The sequence below is a fragment of the Actinia tenebrosa genome, unplaced genomic scaffold (genome assembly GCF_029948245.1).
Source record: "Actinia tenebrosa isolate PJP-AT-01 unplaced genomic scaffold, QUT_ActTen_1.0 PGA_scaffold10__47_contigs__length_13832649, whole genome shotgun sequence".
NCBI classification, from domain to species: domain Eukaryota; kingdom Metazoa; phylum Cnidaria; class Anthozoa; order Actiniaria; family Actiniidae; genus Actinia; species Actinia tenebrosa.
The window spans coordinates 9,742,750-9,766,293 of NW_028292570.1; the positions used below are offsets into that span (position 1 = coordinate 9,742,750).

The 23,544-nt window shown below is 35.9% G+C and overlaps 4 protein-coding genes and 2 long non-coding RNA genes across 8 annotated transcripts in view; 4 read left to right on the plus strand and 2 right to left on the minus strand.

The window, feature by feature from the left end:
• Positions 1 to 1,717: 1,717 nt before the first annotated feature.
• On the minus strand, positions 1,718 to 7,096 carry LOC116292288 (microfibril-associated glycoprotein 4-like). Its single transcript, XM_089026717.1, has 3 exons — positions 6,770 to 7,096; positions 6,233 to 6,350; positions 1,718 to 3,410 (listed from the first exon to the last, which is right to left on the minus strand). Exons 1-3 carry the CDS (start codon positions 7,094 to 7,096, stop codon positions 2,737 to 2,739), a joined length of 1,119 nt encoding a protein of 372 aa, XP_088882843.1. The 3' UTR covers positions 1,718 to 2,736.
• Positions 6,754 to 7,734, plus strand: LOC148912973 (uncharacterized). Its single transcript, XR_016119175.1, has 4 exons — positions 6,754 to 6,800; positions 6,871 to 6,961; positions 7,045 to 7,147; positions 7,673 to 7,734. It is a non-coding gene; the product is annotated as an uncharacterized LOC148912973 (long non-coding RNA).
• Positions 7,735 to 11,230: 3,496 nt separating this feature from the next.
• Positions 11,231 to 15,598, plus strand: LOC116292287 (thioredoxin domain-containing protein 15). Its single transcript, XM_031699570.2, has 4 exons — positions 11,231 to 11,998; positions 12,123 to 12,540; positions 13,201 to 13,328; positions 13,950 to 15,598. The coding sequence occupies exons 1-4, from the start codon at positions 11,911 to 11,913 to the stop codon at positions 14,177 to 14,179; spliced, it is 864 nt and encodes a 287-aa protein (XP_031555430.2). The 5' UTR covers positions 11,231 to 11,910; the 3' UTR covers positions 14,180 to 15,598.
• Positions 15,599 to 15,696: 98 nt separating this feature from the next.
• Positions 15,697 to 21,919, minus strand: LOC116292317 (cilia-and flagella-associated protein 96). Its single transcript, XM_031699601.2, has 7 exons — positions 21,621 to 21,919; positions 20,693 to 20,909; positions 19,635 to 19,848; positions 19,104 to 19,206; positions 18,126 to 18,202; positions 16,673 to 16,842; positions 15,697 to 15,924 (listed from the first exon to the last, which is right to left on the minus strand). Exons 1-7 carry the CDS (start codon positions 21,724 to 21,726, stop codon positions 15,876 to 15,878), a joined length of 936 nt encoding a protein of 311 aa, XP_031555461.1. The 5' UTR covers positions 21,727 to 21,919; the 3' UTR covers positions 15,697 to 15,875.
• Positions 20,115 to 20,929, plus strand: LOC116292318 (uncharacterized). Its single transcript, XR_004196653.2, has 3 exons — positions 20,115 to 20,222; positions 20,612 to 20,693; positions 20,781 to 20,929. It is a non-coding gene; the product is annotated as an uncharacterized LOC116292318 (long non-coding RNA).
• A 445-nt stretch (positions 21,920 to 22,364) lies between the features above and the next one.
• Positions 22,365 to 23,544, plus strand: part of LOC116292327 (ralA-binding protein 1-A) — a 45,222-nt gene continuing 44,042 nt past the window's right edge. For 2 of the 3 annotated variants that reach the window (XM_089026870.1, XM_089026872.1), the window contains exons 1-2: positions 22,365 to 22,687; positions 23,212 to 23,381. In XM_089026870.1, coding sequence (XP_088882996.1) covers positions 22,563 to 22,687; positions 23,212 to 23,381 — 295 coding nt within the window. In that variant the 5' untranslated portion in view covers positions 22,365 to 22,562. Of the gene's footprint in view, positions 22,688 to 22,901; positions 23,089 to 23,211; positions 23,382 to 23,544 lie in introns of those variants that run through there. The other variant, XM_089026871.1, reaches the window with a different exon arrangement.

The following is a 23,544-nucleotide window of genomic DNA, read 5'->3' on the forward strand; positions in this document are numbered from 1 at the left end:
TTTCGCATGTGGCTAAACTGGGAAAAATCGAAGAAGCATGCGCGCGGTAAAAATGTTTCCTCGTTTAGCCAAGGCCTAAGCTTCTTGCGCCTCCGATTCCAACTCCGACGCTAACGACGACGCCAGTGTGAACCAGCCTTGATAGTATTTGATTGACGGCGAAAATAGCTTATTTGGTAGCGTCGTCTGGAGTCTGAGTGCAACGGTTTACATTGGATTGGAATGTCAACATCTCTGATAGAAAAAATCATATTATCCTCTTTTACGACTTTTACGACACAAATTATTCCCTGGCGATGCGGTACAAGGATAAGGGACTAGTTACAAGCTATATTGCAGTTTTTGCCAAAGGTGAGTGAAAAATATCGTAGAAAGTTCGTTTTATTTCGAGCTTCGCTTCGAAAAAAAAAAATTTAGAAATTGTATGAATGACAAACAAGTTGTAAAATCAGTTATTTTTTTATTGACGATTTGTGTTACAAACCCAGTATAATGATAAATGTATCCCAGTAAACTTTGAATACGATCCTTAAAAAATTAGCTTACTTCGGTTTCGTAAACTTGAAAATGTACTCTTCTCATTGGTCGAAAACCTACAGATAATTCTAGCTATCAGCGTGCACCCGCAGTGATTCTTTAGCGGTATATAGTTATCAATTAATCAATCAATCAATCATATTAATTATTATTTCATCCAAGAGATTACATATTGAGAAAAGCTTGTATAAAAAGGAATATGAAAGATAATTACAATACATTTGTAATACAATGGATATGAAGGCTTATATTTTTGGGCTGCCTATGTAAAGCTAAAGTAAAATTAATATAAATTAAGGTAATTACAATGAACAATGTTATCTATAGAGCATGCTTATCTATTGATGGTTTTCACGACGGCCATGTCAAATTGTCAATGAATTCTTTTGTTATATCCTCCAACATGGCCGCCGTGTCTTTTGTTATTTAATTCTCTAGGGAATGGTTGAAAACCATCAATAGAGATTTTGCACCGTCATGTGACGGCAGCCATGTTAGATGGCAGGAACAATACAATCGTTTTATATGAGAAAGAAGTCAATTCCCAAGAGGAAAGGGATTTTATTGTTCTGCCATCTAACCACAGGCAGTCCAAGCTGTATTATGGGCGCCGACACGCGATTGTGCAAAACCTCTATAGACAGCAGATATTTTCCAATACGAGCCTGCATTGGTCAGCGGATGGCGGTTATCTGTAGGTTTTTGTTTATGTACTTTGAAACTTTATTTGAAATAAAATGTATTATGAAGTTTCTATCTTTGTATTATATGTTGATTTATTTGATGGATGATTTGTTTGGATGATATTCCGGAATTAACAATGACTAGGGCAAATGTTATCAGCCTCGATCAGCCTACGGCTTCGGCCAATAATACAGGTCAGTAGTGTATATTTGCAATGTACATTATTTGAATAAACTTGAAATTTCGATCATCCAACCTCATCCAATAATAGTTTAATGTATTTTCTCCCAAGTCGCCGCCAAAATCGCAATAAGTGATAAAAACGTTTGATCGAAGAACATTCTATTCCTTTTAAAAAGTTTTTTAAATCTGCTATCCAAACAACTAATGCTAATATATATATATATATATATATATATATATATATATAATTATAGAATAAGAATGGCCTGAAGTCCATAATAACTTAGTTATGAACTTCTGGAATGGCGAATAAACAAGCAAGTGAACAAGCGAAAATCGTGCTTCCTGATTGGCTAAGCTAATAGTGGTCAATTTCACATTTCGCATTTGGGATATCTTACTCTCTTTCTCATACAGTCAATTCAAAAAACGTTGTCGTCGACCGGCTCAAGCCTACGCGACTGGACCGAAAGGAATATGGGTAAAAATCACTGAAGCGGTTAAATATTCGTTCTGAATTGATTGTTCCCGCTAGTTATAAGATAATAATGGCGAGAAACAATCCATCAAATGCATGTCTTTGGGTTTAGGGAAAGAAAAACAAAGAAGTTATGATTCAGTTCACAATTTCGAAAATATGAAGGAATTAAAAAAAACGTCTCCTTCAACACTTCCCGCTCGCCTACGAAGGTTCGTGCTGTAAACCAGGCATAACTAGTCAGATAAAATTATGGAGTCAACTTCAATGATTGCTACCCAGAGTTCCTTTCGGTCCAGTCGCGTAGGCTTGAGTTGGTCGACGACAACATTTTTTGAATTGACTGTATGTCGTCAAAATGAGTTTTTGCTCTTTCCCTTATATGACGTCAGTATTAGTAACTTCATTAGCATTAGTTGGACACACACCCACTTGTAGTTTGTCTAATGCCTTCTGTTGATCAAATCACAACCAATTGTCTTTCAGTACAGATGCACAAAAAGCTATCAATAAGCCGACACTAGAGAAAAACGCTTGCGCATGCATGTATTTCAGCACGTTAAGAGTTTGTGCGAGAAAAAAAATATTTGTTTTCTCCGAGTATACAAATTTTTTGCGAGTATACCTATGTGAGACAAAGATACTATCTTAATAAACACAATATGAAAGAATTAGCCTTAAGTTTCAAGCATGGACACTAAGTTTTGGTATTTTGTAAAGTCCAATTTATCAGGCATGCTGAAAGTCAAATTTACGTATTTTTACAATAGCATGAAGACGTGTTGACTAATTTGCACACGGCCTTAGAGCATGCGCAGATATTTTCCACTTGTGTCAATCAAACCTGTTGCAAGCTATTTCATCTTCATCACCGACGTTTTCAAGCTTCTGTAATCGTCTTTCAATTTATGCCAAGACATATATATATATCGTGAATTAGATGCCTGGGTGACGGGGTGTCTGCCGTTCAGATGTGCTGCATAACAATCATTATACCACCAGGCTCCTTGAAAGTGAGCCGCACAATTTCGGTCAAACTTGCTTCGGGCGTTGTCGTTGACTTGGTCAAATGTGCTGAATCTCATGTCATTATGGTTCAAGAACTGTTTAGAAGGATCAGTATATATAAGAGAGTTCCCAGCAGTACCAGAGTATCCGGTTACTCTCAGGCGGTAAAAATCACTCTCGTTGGCAACAGAGAACGATGAATACTCAGCAAAACCCGTGTTGCCCATCCAGTCCTCCACTTCGACACGTAGTTTTGTAACTTGTATCTTGGTCAGTCGGTGAATCTTGTCAAGGCCCAACCAAAACTCACCAGTCAGGTAACCAAAACCGGTTTTGTAGTCTGGCCAACCGCGATAGAAATTTACCGAGCCGTCGTAGCGCCTTTGGAACACAGTCCATCCTCCGCCATCGGTGGTCATGTCACAGTAGACTTGGAAGGAGCCTTGTCCGTCAGGATCAATATGATAGACTCCATCTTTAGTGTAACCAGCAGAGAGAATTGCCGAACATTCACTGTAAACTTAATCATAAATAACAAAAAATTAAAAAATTATTATTGCAAAAGGTCAACGAATGTGACATTGTGTTTCGTTTTTTTCTTTGCATTTTTCTGCTTTTCATTAAGATTACTCAAACATATCAACGACATGGGATACCATAGGGGAAAAATCAAGAGAACATGAGTCCATTTTCTCTTGGAAAAATATAGCAAAGAAAAAGCGAACGCGAGAGAAAACGTTCTGGTGCATTTTTTAAATAAATTTTTTATTTACTCGCGACATTATATTGACCTCGAATAAAAAATATTTAAAGTGAAGTTTTCCCCATTTTATTTTCACCTTAATTGTCCGGCAGTTTTATCTAAATTGGTCTCCCTTTGGTTTTAGCACTGCTTTTTGTTCTTTTCACTCCAGCCTAAAGTGAGAGGAATTTAATCCCACGCATGTCCTGCAGTTTTGCCACCCCATACAGTCAATTCAAAAAACGTTGTCGTCGACAATCTCAAGCATATGCGAATGGACCGAAAGGAACTCTGGGTAGTAATAATTGAAGCCGAGTTGACTGCAGTAATTTTATTCGACTAGTTATGCCTGGTTTATAGAACGAACCTTCGCAGGCGAGCAAGAAGTGTTGAAGGAGACGTTTTTTTAATGCCTTCATATTTTCGGAATTGTGAACTGAATCAAAACTACTTTGTTTTTCTTTCCCTAAACCCGAAGATATGCATTTGATGGATTGTTTCTCTCCTCGATTAGCTTTACAGCTAAATATTTTTGACACGATAATAAAGTTTATTATTATTTTACTATTATTATTATTATTATTGTTGTTGTTGTTGTTGTTGTTCTTCCTCTTCTACTTCTTCTTCTTGTTCTTCTTCTTGTTCTTCTTCTTGTTCTTCTTGTTCTTGTTCTTCTTCTTGTTCTTGTTCTTGTTCTTGTTCTTGTTCTTGTTCTTCTTGTTCTCCTCTTCTTCTTCTTGTTCTTCTTCTTGTTCTTCTTCTTGTTCTTCTTCTTGTTCTTCTTCTTGTTCTTCTTCTTGTTCTTCTTCTTGTTCTTCTTCTTGTTCTTCTTCTTGTTCTTCTTGTTCTTCTTCTTGTTCTTCTTCTTGTTCTTCTTGTTCTTCTTCTTGTTCTTCTTCTTGTTCTTCTTGTTCTTCTTCTTGTTCTTCTTCTTGTTCTTCTTCTTGTTCTTCTTCTTCTTCTTACTATTATTACTAGCGGGAACAATGAATTCAGAACGAATATTCCTTTCGGTCCAGTCGCGTAGGCTTGAGCCGGTGGACGACAACTGGATTTTTCATAGATTCTAACAGTGTAGTTTATTTTAAGATTTTTTACGTGTTTGGCCTATTACGACCGAAAATCAATCAATGATAGTTTTAGTTTTTGGCTTTTTTCTCCTCATTCTCAGATACGATTTTTCTGAAATTTTCTGAATCTTATCATCTAGTACCCATGCAGCCTGTGTGTAAATTGGATGGAAAGTCTAGGGCAGCAAAAACATTGACGCCGCTTGAAAATTCCTCCTAAAATTTAAAGCATTATGAAACGTTGCGCTGTAGAACGATGACCATTAAATGGATTACTGTTAATGGGTTAACTGTGGAGTAAAATTATGGGATAGAAGCACATGGTCGGGGCAGAGCCAGGGAGGTTGGCGGGCAAATGGTCGAACCCTTATGATCCCCTTTGATTCCCTTTTTTGAACCCCTTTTTATTGTTCATCAATGTAAAATCGATGTAAACAAGGAAAGGTTAAAGTAAAGTTTACGATTGTCGATCAGAAAGGTGTTATTCGTCGATCAAACCGCCCGCCGAACGCAAATAACGTCACAATTACTTTTCAAGTATTGCACAATCAGCTATCATTTTCCAAAAATAATTTTCCAATAGCCTTTTTCAACGACTTTTTAGCTTTAATAGTTTTCGATTTATTGTTGACATCACTTGTCTATGGTTGCCGAGGGCTGCTAACGAAAAAAATCATTTAATTTCTATTTTATTTCACTTTATTTTATATTTCATTTTATTTTTTATAGCATTTCACTTTAAATTTGATTTCACTTTGATTTTTATATTTCATTTCATTTTGTTTATTATTACATTTTACTTTTAGTTTTCACTTTATTTTATTTTTTATTTCATTTCACTTTTACTTCAAAATAAACTTAAAAGAAACAATTAAATAATTGCTCTTTAAAATTAAATGTATTTAAAAATAAAATCAAAAATCAAATTCAAAATTATTTTAAAATCAAAAGTAAAATCGTTTTTAGTGGCAGCGCTCGGCAGCCGGACGCTGCCACGATCTTTTGCGCGCCCTGGTTATCCCGGCATGCACTGCTGTTTACCAGCGTGTAAAATTATAGTAGATATCTTCCCGAATTCCTTCAAAGTTATTATAAGCGTAAGTTTAAAACAGTTTGCGAATCAAATGGACGAAAGAGGGGCGCCTTGGAAAGACGACGAGAGACAAGTTCATGTTATTTAATATAATTACTAATCTGTTTCAAGTCTGTAATTGTGTAATGCAACATTTAAATGCAATTTTTGCCCAAAATCCAATGAAAACATCTTAAACTACTTTACGATACTATCTCCTTGTATAGAGTGCAAACACTATAACCTTAATTGATTATTACGCATATAGAAAACAGTAGAATCAGAGTGCAAATATTTAATCCATGAAAGAAATGAATATATTTTGTGGTATTTGACTATTTCTACGACATGAAACCAGAAAACAAGAGATCAAAACAACATCCAAGATTCTACAAGCCATTAAAAACACAGCTATTAGCGGAAGTGAAGTCTATTGATAGCAACATGTATACACTTACGTATCTCACAGTTTCTTCCTCGAGTAGCAGGTTTACATAAGCAATGATAATCATCATTATCGTAGTCAGGGTAACACGTTCCATTGTTCTGACATGGTGAGGGGTCCATACACTTGTTCTAGAAGGATAATATAAAGCAGAGATGTTGTAATAATTGCTCCACATTAAGAAATACACCAGTTAATTTCTAAGCAAATGAATATTTTTAATTCAGTATAAAAATGTTTAAAAAAGATATCATAATTATATAATTATACCGCTAATTTCTTTTATCTAAGGCCCCGTCCACACGTATCCGCAAATTTTTGTGTCCGTATCCGCAAATTTTACGAAAACGGATACGTGTGGACGGTGTAAACGATTCGAATACGCTGCGTGTGGACGCAAACATTTTCGTATCCGCAAAAAAGAATTTGCGGATACAAAAATTTCCGGATACGTGTGGACGGGGCCTAAGAAAAAAAAGAACCAAAAGACAATGCATAAATTGGATATTTAAAAAAAAAATTCAGTTAAACTATCATAAGTTATGCTTACCACAGGATAAAAGTAGTGAAAGTCTGTACTGGTAACCAATGAAGATCCTGAGTTGTACTTGTCTGTTCTTAGTAACTGACAGTCGTGTTTGCCATTGATAGGATTCCCGAAGTTAAACGGCAAACATTCAAGGTGTTTTAAACATCTGAAGGCACACGAGCCAAGTTTGTTGACTATGTGAGTCTCGATAAGGTGAGTTGTGATTCGACGAAAAGCATCTGTTTTAAATGCCTCGTGCACAACTCCATCAGGTGTAACTTTTTTACTTTCTGTAGGAAAATTGTTGTGAAGAAAAATCCCGAAAAGGATGAAACACGACAAGTGCATGGCGCAGGCGAGCAGATGCTACTGACTGATGTCGACAATACAGGAGTGAAGGTAATAAGAAAAGTGTTGACGCGCTTTCGTTTTTAACGTTACATTTATTCGTTTCGATTCAAAGCGATTATAGCGGTAGAAAAACTAGAAAATTACAAAAATAAAGTGTCAGTACTAGAAACAAAAAATGGAAAAGCTAAGAAAGAAGAAAAAAGGGTTACTTACATCTGTTTCCTACGGTATACTCGACGACTAATAAAATATTCAAAAAACCGAACTTAACTAGTAAAACTAAACAAAAGAAGGATTAAAGTGAAAAGAAAAAATACTCAAGGGAGAAAATAATAACGTTACTTAGTGAGCTCAAGTTTGTATAAACATTGTTCGTGTATAATTAATGTTCTTTTCAGTTCTGCTGCAACAAAAAGACAAACAATTTCAGTGGGTGCTTTTTTGGTTAAAAACGTATTATAGATATGCCTACAAACTAAGCATTTCATGCTGTGTGTGATGAATCAAACTTATTCTATAATTCATGAGTACATTTTATTCGTCGACGTGTTATTTTTCGTCTTTCTTAAATAGCTGTCGTGTCGTTCGAAGATCCGAAAGAATACACCGTTACGAGGAATACACTATCAAATTATTGAAGAATATGAAAGAACAAGTTGAATTAATTTATGAAGAAGGATTAGTTTGTTATACTTAGCTTTGCGTACTAAGTTGTTTAAAAGTGAATGTCAGTTAAAATAAAGCAAAATTTGAAAATTCACAGAAATATTGAGCGGTGTCAAAAGCATCAGTATGTCTAAATGTTAAAATATTCTGGCTCAATAGAGTGTGTCACTGCTTGGCTTTTTGAATGTTTTAGTTTGCTATTTTATGCGACAGTTCGACATCATAGATGGTTTTAATAACTTTGGTTGTGTCTAGATGGGATACTCGCAGTCCAGGTGATTGAGAGAGACTGGGGTTAACGAAGAAAAACTTTTTAGTGAAGACACCAAGAATCGAAACCCTAACCCTAACCCTAACCCATAAATATTTATTATAGCGTAAATTATGCTATCGTAGGGTACGACTACTAGCCGACTGAATAAAATTCCTCTGACAATTATACTCTCCCTAGTCTCTCTCAATTACCTGGACTGCGAGTATCACATCTAGACACAACAGAAATGACGCGAGAGATTTTCGCTTTCCCTTGTTATGTATCGTCGCATCAAAGCAATTATTGTTATCAACCTTGCTTTCAGTAATCTCTCATTTGAAGTGCCATATAAGGTCAAAAATTGAGTGGCTCAAAAATTGTAGAACGTTTCGCCTAGGAAAATGGTAACTAACGGTTGCACGAGAGAGATGCAACAGTTAATGAGCTCTAACTGGTCGTCTGGGATTGGTAAAAACATGGCGGATTATTTGAATTGGCTGACTTTGCAGACTTCAAAATCCAAAATCTTGGTTTTCACCTATACGTCATCATGAATTTTCAAAAGCGATATTTCGTATTATAATGAAGTTTCGTAATCTTGTAAAGCGGTCAAAACTACATATACTGGCCAAATTTCAAAGCTGTAAAGCATTTCGTTGCGGAATCATAGGCAAGTTAACATGACGCATTTTTTGGTCAAACGGCATGGAGAGACCATTTAGGTGTTCCAAGTTGGTGCAACCAACATGGCGGACGAAACTTCACAAAGGCATAAGATCATGGAAATTTTTTTTATTTCAAAATTATATTTCACTGAAATATACTTTAAATATCATATATTTTAAACGTGTCTAGGGGAAAATCTTTCAAATAGGGTAGATTATTTAAATGTTTTCATCGCTATTTAGAGACGCGTTACGGTATTTCTTCATATTGCGTGACAAATTAACACTGATTTCTAAAACATACCTGAGAAATTCCTTTATACGATGTATACTTTAGTTTTTGATGGTGTGATGACGTCATGTGAAAACCGAAAATAAATACCACGTGATAACTAGCGCCGAAATTGTGAATTGACGGAATATCCTATATTTCCCTTCGTTGCTTTGCAGCTATAGCCTGCGTCACATCCGGAATTTTCTTCGTAAAAATACCGGGTATTTACCAAGAAAATTCCGGATGTGACGCAGCTATTTTTTCTCAACTAGCTGACAAAATAAACCCGTATTGGCGGCTCCAAACAAGGGCGCTAGGATAGACGGATTGGGCTATCTATCGTTGTGTTTGTTTCACTTTCGTAGATACTAAAAATAGTTCACTGATCAGTATATGTTTGTTTCTAAATAAATACTCATTAGGGCTCACTTATCTTAAAAGTAAATGTCCTTTCCAACCAACGGTCTTTCTGGTTTGAATCAGCTGCACGCTCTGAGTATTTACCGCTGCACTATCCGTGCCAAGCAGCGCCGGCGTCGCTTCGTTAGCGATTACTTTCTTTAATAAGTTAATCAAATTTACCTTCAGTACAGTAAATTAGAATATTCTCTTGATAATACACAATAGAAAATGATTTTAGCCAATAAGATGACAGATTTTTATGACGAAAAATTTAAGGGAAATTCAGCAAACCGAGGGAAAAAATGGGAGCCATTTTATCTTGGGTAAAAATAAGCAAAGATTGAACGGATTTTACTATCAAACAACTAAAAAAACAGCTCAAAAAGAGAAAACACAAGTAAAAGTATATCGTTATGGCTTAATATATGGAAGAAATAGTGAGACGAAAAAAAACTATGACATGAATTGAGGGAAATGAGCCAGCCGACCTAAAGAAAATACTCGAGCGATTCTTTACCGAAGTAATTATAAAGCAAACTAAAACTAAAACAGGAACGAAAAAGACTATGAGCAAGAGCATCAAACACGATGTGGTAAGTGCTTACACAATATTTTGGTCTACAAGATTCCAACACTGTTTTTTTAGCCGCAAAATTTCTGAACACGTTCAACAACTGTCAGGTTTTCAATATACAACTCCACTCTCCAGTTAGGGAGCGATTTATACACAGTGCAATTTTCTCTGCAACTTGTCTTGCAACAGCGTTGCGACACAAGTTGCATGAGTATTTACACGGTGCAATGGAGACGAAAACAATTGCTGCAACTTGTTTCGCAACATTTTTTTTTCAAATTGAGCTGTAGGCTACACGCTGCAATGCTCCATGCAACTTGTGCCGCGTAATGCTGTTGCGAATTCCCTGCTAACAGAGCCTATTTTCCTTTTGCTTTGGTTGAGAGAGAAAAATAGACGGCAGAGTCTCCTTCCTTCCCGCCCGAAAAAAGAAGGGAGAGAAAGGGAAGAGAGACTCTGCTAGCAAGGAATGTTGCGAGACAAGTTGCAGAAAAGTGCTCCTTGTAATCGCGCCTTTACGTCCAAGAATATTTTTAAAGTAGCTAAAAACTCCTTCTAATGCTTGCACTGTTAAAGAAGCTTAATAAAAACATTAAATGACGTCTTAAAAACATTTGTTGTAATTTTCAAGATGGAAAGCAAAGTCTTATCGTCTTAAAAGAAGCCAAAAAAGGAGCCATTTTTTACTTACCTTTTACGACGTCTGCTTGAGACCTGAGTAGAACTAGAACAACGATTTCGAACTTGCCCGCGTCGAGAGTGTGCGCGCGTTTTCGTAGCGCTGTCGTGATAAATTCGGAGCACCGTCGGTAATGTGCAACAATGTTCCATCCTTCTACCATATGACAAGTCAATGGTTTTGTTAGCATTTCCGGTTTATTTAGCGACCAAGGCTCTTACTAAATTCGGATCTTATTCGAAAAATTGAATCAAATTTTCAAATAGCTAAAGATAAATATCAAAAATAAGTCGGTTGAACGTAGATATCGTGTTATTTTCATGTTTTTTGGTCTCAAAGCTATGAATTTAATATTTTATACGAATGTTACGTTCGGCTTCCGTCAAATTTTCAAATTTCAACGTGTCGTGAAAACTAGCTCTGGAAGGCCTAGTCTCTTTGTTAATTTTGAATCAGCGTTATTGATTGAATGATTGCAGTAATTGTTAAATTCTGCGCAAGAAAAGCTTTTAGAAAGTTTACTATTTACTTTTGTTAAAGTGTACAGACATCTCTTTGCCCATGCACTACCCCAATTTATTCTCGCTCCGGCGTTTGCTGTGTTGAAGGGAATTCAAGAGGAGAAAATAACCGTCGCTCATTAGAACCACAGAAAGCGAAACCGAGAACCTCATCTCTGGAGCCCATGGTATCTCCGCACCGATATTCAAAGGAAAATCTTTAACAAGAATAAGAATGACAATTTCTTGAATAAGAATGGCAATTTCCACAGATTTTATCGTTATCCACTGAATTCAATTCGAATGTGAGAGAACCAACGTACAAAGAAGTGTGTGTGATGATGGGGTGTGGTGTGAGGATAAACTGTAGCCGTACAAAGTAATTACAAAGGTCTAATATATGCATGAGTTTCTTGTCACAACCGAAAGCGGTTTTTTGGTGGACATCAAGCAAGGCTTTCTCCACTAACTGCAGCTGACTTTAAAACTTGTGTTATAGGAATGTCGTGGACGTTCCACGTGACCTGAATGACCAAGTCCGATTCATTTACTAACTTCGGCAGTATTTTGATGATTATTTTGATATTACCAATTCATTTGTCTCACGATTGAAGGTCATTAAGGACCGCGACGTCACTCTTAAGAGAGCATAAATATATTTATGCATTCATGACGTTACTAAAATTGAGCTTGGGAAACCGGTGACTTTATATTTGATCCACAGTGAGCCCGTAATAGAATGATCAGCGATGATTATTTGGCGCATGCGTATTAAACTATATTGTGAATGGAAACAAGATGGCGAACATTTTCGTCTTTCTCGTCTTCTCTTTACTCTTCTTTTACAATATTACTGCTTCCGAAAACCTACAAAACGACAAAGACCGTAAGTATATCATAAAGCGCTACTTGATTCATCTCTCTTGTAATTTTTAGCTTAAATTTTCAAATGTTTCTTATATCTTTTGACGCTCGAAATTCAGTCCTCATAAATTGTTTTCTAATTTCAGACGAAGTCAACGTGACTATTTTGGGAAAGGAAGATGTAAATACTTCGATATATCAGAAATATTTAGCGCATTTAAAGAAAAAATATAATAAAACTAAAGATGAGGAAGTTAATTTGACTTTGGGAAACCCAAATGCTACGATAAACACAACATTAGACGAATCTTTGAAACGCCCTAAATGGTTCTGTGAAGGACGACAAATGGATGATAAAGATTCTAGAAGAGTTTTGCTGGTGAATGACTCGGCGCTTTTAAAGTGGATAAATTCGTCGATTAATGGAAGTGATGGCTGTGCTGTGGTTATGTTTTATACGCCTTTTTGTCGTTTTTCTGCGATTATTGCACCTCAGTTTAATGCATTCGGCAGAGCGTACAATAATACTCCAATACTGGCCATCGATGCTTACAAGTATAGCAGGTAATGTATGTTCGGTCAATACGAAAGTAGAAACCCTGAATATGACAGGAAACTCAGGAAGAACTTGGAACTTGAGTGAAATTGCATACCCTGTTTATGATAAGAAGCTTGAAAAACCATACCCTGTTCAGTGGATCATCCCCGTATAGTCCATATATCGGAGTACCTCCCCCCCCCCCCCCCCCGGGGTTAGAGTATGTAAAGATACTTCGGAAATGGGACAACATTGCATATGCCAAAACTAAAAAGGTCAAAAAGAGTTTTAATTTTATAATACACATTCTAGCATGTGCATTGGTGATTTTTTATCATCAATAAGAGGACAGACAGATAAGCTGATGTCAATGTGTGCAAACTCTTTCCTTTGATCGTTTTGATCACTAAAAATAAGACATTTTTATCATTTTTGTTATATAAGGTAAAAAAGAAATTTACTTCAATTTTTTATGAGTTTGATAATACATTTCGTCATTACATGTATATTGTCAAAGTATTATGCAGATCCACACTACTTTGACAACATGATGATGCAATTTATTGCCAAGAAGAGGACAGACAAATAAGAAACTGATGTTGATGTAAATTTGTTAATATTTCACATTAAACCATATTTGAAATCTTTATAAAAATTCTAAGATCAGGTCTATTTTTGTTTTCTAGCTTGAATGCGAGGTTTGGAGTGGTTGCCGTGCCAACTATTCTCATATTTCATACTGGTAAACCAGTATTAAAATTTAACCACTCAAAGACGCTAGAGGATTTAAGGAATTTTGTTAAGAATTATACAGGTGAGTGTCGAAATACTCCAGGCTTTTAAAATTTTAATTTTCCAAGTTTGATTATAACAGATCAAAAACAGTTTTCCGTGTTTGATACTCTTATCAAAACATGCGGGATGTTGAGAGAACACAAGAGGAGCATAGGAAACCATGACGCGTAGCGGAGTGGTTTCCAGCTTCTTGAGTGTTCTCCCAACAACCCAAGTGTTTTGATCAGGGTATCAAACAGGGAAAACTGTTTTTTGATTTGTTTTATGAAATAACAAACGCGCAAAAAGATTGGAAAGAAAAGCAAAGCCTAAGTAAATTCTCCCTTACTCAAATTGGCTAATGATCTCGCACGATATATTAAAATCTGACAGTTGCAATACTCGTGCGCACTAAAAATGACGATAGTGTGTTTTGATACTCTCATCAAACATGGTTTTCGACCAATCAAAGCACGCGTAGTATCCCAATTATTTTATAAATATATTTAAAGCTTCTCATTTCAGTGAATATCGGGGAATTTTTACCTTGCCCCTCTAAGACTCGTATCTCGGTAAATATTCCCCAATATTTACTTTGCTGAATAATTGTGAATTGCAGGAGTATGAGGACTTTAATCATATTATGGTATTTTATTTTTAGGTCTAGAAGGGAATATGTCAGTAATAGTCTCTGATGAAGACTTTGAAGGACCAGTTAGCAGCGTAGCTACCATAGAGACGGACTTCTATCTTATAATATCATCATCATTTGTATTTGGCTTTGGTTTGTACTTGTTCACTCATTCTTATTATGGAACACTGTTATATGGGAAAATAATGGAGATTGACTGGACAACAGTTTTTAGATGGTGTAAGATAAAAAATGAATGAAATGAATATACTGTTAGTATTATGTAGCACTATAATGTACATATAAAATATTTGACATTTCTTTCCTCGTTATTTGGAATTTCCAAGGGGTGGGGAGGGTCTGAGGAGGGTATATTCTGTAGTACCAGAAAATATACATACCTCCCCCATGGAGGGGGATTGGAATTTTCAAGGGGTGGGGAGGGTCTGAGGAGGGTATATTGTGTAGTACAAGAAAATATCCATACCTCCCCCATGGAGGGGGATTGGAATTTTCAAGGGGTGTGGAGGGTCTGAGGAGGGTATATTGTGGGCAGGTTATAAAATTAATATAAATTCCAAAGATATAATGACATTCATAGGCAAACTACAATGTTTCTATTTATCTATGAATCTTGCTTTGTTTATCCTGAAACTAAACAATTTCATTGGCTAAATGGGTATACCATGTTGCCATGGAAACAAATTGATGTTAAACATTATTTTCCATTGAGTTTCTAGGGATGAAATTAAATGACTGGCAAGATAGTTTAAGTGTGGTTTTCCATCTTCTGCAAACTCGGTAGTTGCGAGTTGCACGCTGAAATTTGGTTTTAGGCTGCCGTCAACCAAAAATAATCAGTCGGTACCTTTCATGTTATTGACTGGCGGCATTAGAAAAAAGTTCCACAACAAACGGTTGAAATGTCTGAGTTCGCAGAATATAGAAAACTGCATTAAGGGAGAATCAAAAATAAATTTTTACTGAGATAGTCTTTGTTATTTTTGGTATTTTTTTGTTCTTTTTTTGTTGAAACAAAATGAACACCTGGGGGGGGGGGGGGTACACTAGGGTATCCGCTATATGGGTACGTGCTGCCAAACAGGGTATGGTTTCAGTGATTCTACTGAACAGGGTATATAAAATCACACTTGCTCCGGAACGGGGTATATGAAATCACGCTCTCTGCTCTCTGGAACAGGGTTTTCAGCGATCTTGCTCTGGAACAGGGTATGAATTTCAGCGATTTTTACCCTGGAACAGGGTCAGGGTTCAGAGGGCTCAGCGGCACATACCTACCCTAAACGGGTAAGAGTACCCCCCGGGAATGAACAACACCTGAAAAAATCAGGTTGACATACTGTACGATAAAGGATAATAATAAGTTATCTCCCCTAACATCACCTTTAAAATGTTACAGTAATGATAAAAAGGTAAATTATACACCGTGAAAAGATGAAAAAACTTAAGTCTTTTACTCCGACGAAGGACTAGCGTCCGAAACATCAGTAAGTTTTTTCATCTTTTCATGGTGTATAATTTACCTTTTTATCATTACTGTTTCATTAGAAACACAGACGCAGCTCACACTAGTTTTTAGCTAGTTATATCTCTTTAAAATGTTAATATTTTTGTTATTTTATTTGTTAATATTTCACAAAACCAAATCTTACTGCAGCAAACTTCTTTATGGTGCTAAAACAGACTATTTATTATTATTTAATATTTTTCACTTGTATTATTTTTCACCACACATTCAGCTCATATCAGTTTGTACAATTTAGATAATGTTGTATATAAAATACTGTCAAAACTAAAAGTCCTGCTGTTCTAAAATCTCAACAACCCTATTGATTTTTGATTTCATTGTGAAACTATTTGATATTATCAATGATAAAGTTTGACAAACTTTTTGTTCAAAAATATATATTAATGTGCAACAATGATTATCTTGTTTTAAAGTGACGTGGTGATTGGCTGTCTGAAGTTCAATCTGTTGATTCGTCTGCAAAAAAAAAAAAAATAAAAAATAAAAAATAAAAAATAAAAATTACAAAGAAATATGTGAGAAGTTTTTGGTTTTTTGATAGAGTGCTCGCACTAAAACCGTGAAACGAATACTAATTTTTAGTACTAAATAATGATAATCAAACAATAGGAAACAAAGGCTATTGTATGAATTATTACTAATTAGTACTAAATATTATTCTCAGGTTTAGTGCATGCACTTTAATGTAAACACTAAATGCTGAGAGAACATGAAAGAAGAATAAAGCAGAATATGATGAATTGTGAGCATTTTGAATACCTAAAGTAATCAACCAATCACAGCCTGAATTAGAACTCTGTTATTTTATAAACGTTTTTTTCATTAGCTGTTTTTTCAACCAATAGGAGCCTGAATTAGAAATCAGTTATTTTATAAAACGTTTTTTCATTAGCAGTTTTTCAACCAATCGGAGCCTTCATTAGAACCCAACAGTTTTTTTTTCATTAGCTGTTTTATATGCATGATTTCCATGTTGTATCGATAAGCCTTTTCATAGTTTAAGAATTGATTCCACTGCGCATGCGATTTTATCCCGAATTTCTCACCTTTTGTTTAATTAAGAAAAAAAGAAGGTTTAGACAAAAGAAGGTGAGAAATTCAGGATAAAATCGCATGCACAGTGGAATTGATTCTTAAACTATGAAAAGGCTTTAATTGAGTAGAAATGAGAACAGTGGTAAGACATGTAATTACTGACAGTTACCTTTCGACATTTTGGTTGATTATAGACCTCATTGGTGTTGATTTCGGTCCTGGTGATGGTCTGAATATTTTCCTTTCAAGCCCAGCAGCTTCTTTCTTTGTTTTCACCTCGTACGGATCTTTAGAATGTGTTGGGTAGGTTGTGAAGCAACCAGCTTTACAACCACCAATCTATAAGCACAGGAATGTCAATAATGTCAGGGCAACCTAATTGACAAACTGAACTGGAATACTGTACTTCATTTTACAGTTCTGTTTAATGACCATGAATAAGGCCAAACAAAAAAATAAGTGTGTTTCCTGTTGTGCGATGGACCCTAATTTTCTTGCCAATTTTTGCCGACCCTAATTTTTTTCATTCCCAAATGCACCACAGGGTTCCCAGTAAGCTCATTTACACTGTTGTACCAGTAAAAAAAAAAATCTGACCTATCAACCCCAATTTACCAACCACATGCGCAGCAACTCCAGCCTCGGCTTTGAACTGTTATTAATTTTTGTGGTCACTTAATGGAACTGTTATGGAGTATTAATATAGCTTGTTATATGTTCTGCTAAAGGAAAATATTGGTGAACCCAGTTTGGAGGTGCTATGTATGCACATGTGAATTCTTGCAGTAGATTTGAAACAATAGAGAGTTTTAGATTGACTTTTTTTTCTCACTGCAAACGGCAAACGTGACCACGTTTTCATAGTTTTCCTTTATTTTACTTTACCTTTTACAAACCTTCTCACCAAGCGCAAATACTCTCTTTTGTTTTTCTACTACTTGGACTTTTTTGCGATTCTTTTTCAGTAATTTAAAAGAATTTTTTACTGGTCAACTGACGTTTCATGTTTGCCGTGAACGTAAATCTAAAACTCTCTAATAACTTTTTGGCAGCCCCCCGCCCAATAGCTCACCCCTTTACAAACCTGGTATAATAATTGTTTTCCCTGTAACAGGGCTTGAAATACAAAAAAAATTGTAGCCTGCCATAGTAAAGCGGAGCATGCATGCTTAAAGGAGGTCATCCCAGTAAATTTTGTATGCCATTTTATTATTCATTTGGCAGTGTATCATTATTTTCACCTGCCAAACCTGAAATTTGGCCTGTCATTTGGCCATTGGCTGGCCGCTATCCCGAGCCCTGCTGTAATAGCAGAACATTACCAGTCTCTTGACTGCTACGCACTGATCAAGGCAACAGTCACAACAGGGAAATAGGGCAATACACTGCAGCCAATTGGAGAATAAAGATACCGACCAATATCTGATTGACATAAGTGTATTGCCCAATTTCCCTGTTCCAACTGTTGGTGCATTCAGCACGGAGCAATTAAAGAGTGGTAATGAATTTTATAAAAACTACTGATAATGATCTTTATCCCCACCCCACCACTCCCCCCTATTTGTTAGTAGCCCACCCCAACCCAAACACGAATACGTTCTTAATCTACAATGTTTCTTTACCTCCTTAGCTGGTGAACTCTGCTTGAAAGGTTTGAAGTTAGTTTTTGACTTGCTCAAATCTTTGATTGGAGGTAAAGCTAAAAGAAACAAAATACAGAAAATTACTTCCAAAGTTTGTTCACAAGCTCACACTTTCAGTAGGAACTTCGGGACTTCAAAGTGAAATTGATTAGGAAGCGATCTTTCAAACTTTTTCACATTCATGAGACAAAGGGATAAGTATCAATTATTAGCAATAATTTTACAATTCCATGATGAATAATATTTTTTCATTACAAAAAAATAATTATAGCTGCAGTCAAGACACGGAGTATGCTCCAGATTGAGAAAACAATTTAGACCCTGATTCCTTTGACCACATAATATTGATCTGAGTTAGGACAGTTTATAGTATTTTTTTTCACTGTGTAGTTTCAGAAATTACCCATTCCCTCCCCCCCCCCCCCCCCCCCACCCTCGGGGAGGAATTTTTTAAAGGACTCCTCTACCCTGGAAAATTCCATTTTTCTCCCATATAAACTCTAATTTTGTTCTTTCTCTGATCCCCCACTCCTCAGACATAGATAATTTCTGGAACTTATACACATTAACAGAAGCCAAAAGCATGGTCTGGAGGTTTTGGAGGATGCAAAAAAAAAAAAAAAAAAAAAAAAAACTGTCCTCTTTTCACAAGGGTAGCACTTAATAGCCAGTGGCTAACAAACCTGTGGCCCTCATTCCATGATCGAATTGGAATTTAGGAGTTGATTTTTTTTGGAGGGAGGAAAACTGGAGAACCCGGAAAACCCTCGAAGCACAGGAGAGAACCAACAAACAACTCTACTCACATACGACCCCGAACCTGGCGGGACTCGAGCTCGGGTCGCATTGATGAGAGGCGAGCGCTCACACAGCTACAGTACGCCACCCGTGCTTCCCATATATAAAAAGCATACTCTTAACACTTCTCCCGTAAAGATGTTCTCAGGATATACTTACCCCTGTCAGCCTTGTAAGGGTTTCCATCAAAGAAGCTCTTTGGATGTAAGTTGAGCTTAAATGCCCCTCCTTTTCTCTGTTTTACACTTCTTTCCATATCAGCCTAGTTATTGGAAAATTATGGCAATATATAATTTAAGAACAGTAATTCAAAGTTTTCCAAACTATTTAAAAAAAATATTGTTGGTTCTCCTTGTTGTTGGTGTTGCTGTTTGCTGCTGATGCTGTTGTTATTGTTGGTGCTGTGTTGCTGTTGTTGTTGTCGCTACTATTGTTGTTGCTACTGTTGTTGCTACTCGTTGTTCCTGTTGCTGCTGTTGTAATTCTAGTGCTGTTATTGTTGCTAATGTTGTAACTGCTGCTGCTGCTGATTTTGGTTTTGACTGTTGTTGTCATCACTAGTGCTGTTGTTGTCATTGCTGCTGTTATTGTTGCTGCTGTTGTAACTGCTGCTGCTGTTGTTTCTGTTACCGTATCATAGTATATAAATTGTAATAAACATATAAGGTTATAAAGTCTACATAAACAAACCTTCCTATTCTCCTTGGCTCGGTCATATCCATCTGACATGTATTTATGTGGGTTGCCGATTGTCACATGTAAATAACCATAACCTGTGCCCTTCTTTGGTGGGTTGGTCAAGAAGTTCCTGCCACTCGACACGTGTGGCTTTTTTCCTTTGGAAACAGGACTGAAGGCTGAGACAGGGCCAGCGAATGTCCCATAATGGTTCCCAGCACCAGACCTGAAAATTTTTTGAAATCGGATGCAATTAGTATAATATTATTATATGATCGTATATTGTTTTGTCCCTATACACTTAGCCTGTGTACGGCTGTTTTCCATCCCTCCCCCTACAGAGGAAAAACAGTCTGTGTGTAAAGTTTTGTAATCATGTTGCAAGGTCATGTGAGGCCCTCAAGATTTTCAGTAATAATCTGATTATTTTTTTGCTATTGCTTCCGACCTTGCATTTCTTAATCGCTTGGTAAAATGTTGTGTCATGAAACAAGCAATTTCCTTCTGCTTTAGGGAAATTTTAAAGAACAACTTGAAGAGCTTTCATTTGTTATGGAAACAAGCTTGATATTTCAAAGATTTCAGAGACTAGTTCACAGTGTAAGTCTGCCATGGGTAAATTCAGTTTTAATGAGATACATGTATTGTAATATACACTCAATTGAAGAATCGCTGTCAGGTTCGGAAACATAGAACATAGAAGATGAGACCGAAATGGCACATGGGAAGTACGTTGATTAAATGCATGCTGTGACTGGCAACCCGTGGCATCATCCACTGTTTTTAATATGCATTTGGCATTCTAAACCAACTGCATGGATGGCGCAAATGAATAAATTATAATATAATTATGTCGTTTTCCACGTGCCATTTTGGTCTCAGCTTTTATGATCTATGTTTCTGAACCAGACAATGATTCTTCAATTGAGTGTATACATACGATTAAGAAACATGTCACCCAGATGCTCCCTCCCCATTTTTCTCCATAGGGATTCGGGGTTCGGCAGAAGCAGCTCTACACAGGCTACAGTTTCCAGGCTACTAATACACTGCACAGTATTCATATTTACGGTAATTTAGTAGTACTGTTTGGCACAAATGCTTTTCCAATGTTAAGCTTAGCAGCTTTAAGTCGGTCTTGTCTTCTCTTTTTCACAGGATCACTATATGCCTCGCCTTCAAGGACACGGTTAAACTTTTGATCAAAGTATCCATCTTGTCGTGCACATCGAACCTTGCTTCCGCCTGGGAGTACTTGTTTTCCTTTGTGAGCCGAAGTATTAAAGCCTAAAAAAATTTTTTCAAAACTCAGTTTTTGTCCTTATTTATTTCTACAGTCCTTCCTTCTTTATTAGATCTATTGTTCTGTCTGTCTAGCTTCTCGCAACTTTGTTTTTTTCATTGGAGTGAAGACATTTTAAGCTAGTGAACTAAAAGTGTACTAAAAATCAATAGACACAAAAGAAAGCAATGAAATAGGTTTTACAAAATTCAGTAAATAGTCTAATATGTCAGTTCATGGGTTTAGTAAATCCGTAAATCTGTAAAATTTAAATCTCCTTTCATTTTAGGAATTCTTTGATTAATCTCTCTACCATAAAGGAATGGTTTGGAATTAGAGAAAATCCTTTTTAAGGTAACATATTGCAATGTCGACTTGCCTAATCACTTGACTAAAGCTGAGGCAATTCGTTGGGACTCTTTTTAAAGAATTAAGATTCTATGTGCAGTTCAAAATTTTGAGGTTCCCATTATTCTTTTAACAAGTTTAAGATTAAAAATAGAGAAAGGATAATCAAAATAATCATTAAATTTCTTAAAAGTGGAATGAAAGCCTTTGAGAGCGTTCAGGATGAATCAGCTGGTTTACTGCGCGAAGCTAAACTACACAAGTTAGCCCACGTGTATAACACAAAACATTAGTCAACAATCGTGCTTTTTATCAGCTGTTTCTTGAGAAAAATATCTCAGTTGTACTAATAAAAGCTCCCTACTTACTTGAAACGTTAGTTTTGTAGGGATCGCCTATAGATATGTACCCTAATTCACTGAACAATCCAACACGATTCAAATCATTTTTGATCTCAGTAATCCCTTTAGCCATCTTTTTCCGCACTCCTTTTAGGTTTCCTTCTAAGATTACGGCAATAAAACTATATAAAATCCAAGATTATGTCCCACTGAAGGGACAAGGGTACCCAAGTTTGTATCTTTTTCCTCCGATTTAGATAACCTTTAGATTTTTATGATCTTTGCTGTCTTCAAATCGTAAACAAATGACTTCCCAACAAAAAATGTCTAGGAAAACACACGCTTGTCGTCATGGTAACAGCTGGCTTTCGTTTTCGCGGGCTTCGTCACAGGAAGCCCAAACAGTATTTTCTTTATTTTCGTGTGTACACTATTTTAAAACAGTATTGAAAATAGCTGTAAATAATTCAGAATATAAATAACTTCGCATTAATGTTACTAACCTTACTAATTTTTTAAATCGTATTTTCTTTTATAAACTATAGTAAATAAAGTATGAATAAATTAACAATTATTTTTTACATCTAAATTGATTATTACAAAACTGATATGTATAACCTTATCTCTTATTATTATGATTTTTAGATAAATTCTCTATCTTATATTCTACATTGGAATCAAAAAATATATATATTAAGGAAAAATAAAAAATAAAAAAATGATTAGAAAAAGACAAACTTAGGTTGGGATACCTGTGGTGGTGGCCTCGGTTTTGTGTGGACAGGAATCAAGATGGTGGACGGATATTAATAACAAACTACGAGTGGAAGTGTCTCTTTATTTAATCGAATATTCCTATAACTAGACCTTCCCAGGGGACAATTATCCCTGTATATCGTGCATCCAGAACCAAAGAAGCTATGGGTGTTTAGTTTTCAGCGTTAAAGGTTGAATTTAAGGGTGAGAAATATGGCTGAACGCGAAGAAGACGAACGAAAAGACAACAAGAAGAAGGAGAAGGATAAAGAAAAAGGATACGTTGCTTTTCATTCGGATGATAGCGACGCTATCGAAGAAGATATTGAAGAAACTAGGTAACGTTGTTGTCATTTAATATTCATTTTGTCTATATTTTCAATTTTTATTATTATTTATTTTCATTTATTATTTCACTTATTAGTTTTCTTATGCTCACGAATTATTGTCAACGTGACTCGTGCAGACCGACTCGCTATTAGTATTAATGTATTCAGCTTTATTAAAGCTTCACAACCATTTATGTCGAACCCAGCTGCTTATTTTTACATTCCGACAACGACACGTAACAGAAAACAAAGGCTTTAAGCTCGCTTCCTCTTGCCTGACACTTGTGGCTGATTTGAAAGAGAGAAACACATGGACTTTTAGATATGGAGGAGAATCACGTTCCTCGTCAAATTCAATGCTTTCCGCCCTTAAAAAAGGAACTTATCTTTCATGTTTCGCATTTCAACAGGTAGTTTTAGATTTATTTCTAAATCAACACAACTTCTATGTCTCTAAAGTACATTTTTCTGATAATTTTGAAGGGGATCTATTGTCCTACTTTCGTTCAATGGAAATGCTCTCTTTATTTCAGCAAACAGAAAGGTAAAAAAGTGAAAAGAGAAAAATCCAGGACTCTGGGGCTACCTCGCATCAAAGCCAAGAAAAACCAAAAGAAGAAAGAGAAAGAAAAAGAGAAAGAGAAAGAAAAGGAAAAGAAGTCTAAGAAAAAATCTGAGTCTCTTTCACCAACCCATCCCCCAAGTAAGCAAAATTTAAATTCCACTTACTTTGCTAAATGTTATATTGTGTTTCCTACTTTCAAGCATGTTTATACTAGTAGTAAAAGTGTTGATCAAAATATTCTTTTTGGAAGAGTTTTGAGTGTTTTTTAGGGGGGAGGGGGGTACATTTTCTCTCATATTCA

Excerpts from the sequence above, each read along its gene's own strand:
- LOC116292288 (XM_089026717.1), bottom strand. The coding sequence starts at position 7,096 with ATGCACTTGTCGTGTTTCATCCTTTTCGGGATTTTTCTTCACAACAAT. Across the intron at positions 6,351-6,769 it reads TTCACTACTTTTATCCTGTG|AACAAGTGTATGGACCCCTC; the intron begins GTAAGCATAACT and ends TTATCCTTCTAG. Across the intron at positions 3,411-6,232 it reads AGGAAGAAACTGTGAGATAC|TTTACAGTGAATGTTCGGCA; the intron begins GTAAGTGTATAC and ends TTTATGATTAAG.
- LOC116292287 (XM_031699570.2), top strand. The coding sequence starts at position 11,911 with ATGGCGAACATTTTCGTCTTTCTCGTCTTCTCTTTACTCTTCTTTTAC. Across the intron at positions 11,999-12,122 it reads CCTACAAAACGACAAAGACC|ACGAAGTCAACGTGACTATT; the intron begins GTAAGTATATCA and ends TTCTAATTTCAG. Across the intron at positions 13,329-13,949 it reads TTTTGTTAAGAATTATACAG|GTCTAGAAGGGAATATGTCA; the intron begins GTGAGTGTCGAA and ends TTTTATTTTTAG.
- LOC116292317 (XM_031699601.2), bottom strand. The coding sequence starts at position 21,726 with ATGGCTAAAGGGATTACTGAGATCAAAAATGATTTGAATCGTGTTGGA. Across the intron at positions 19,207-19,634 it reads GAGCCAAGGAGAATAGGAAG|GCTGATATGGAAAGAAGTGT; the intron begins GTTTGTTTATGT and ends TCCAATAACTAG. Across the intron at positions 16,843-18,125 it reads AGAGTTCACCAGCTAAGGAG|ATTGGTGGTTGTAAAGCTGG; the intron begins GTAAAGAAACAT and ends CTGTGCTTATAG.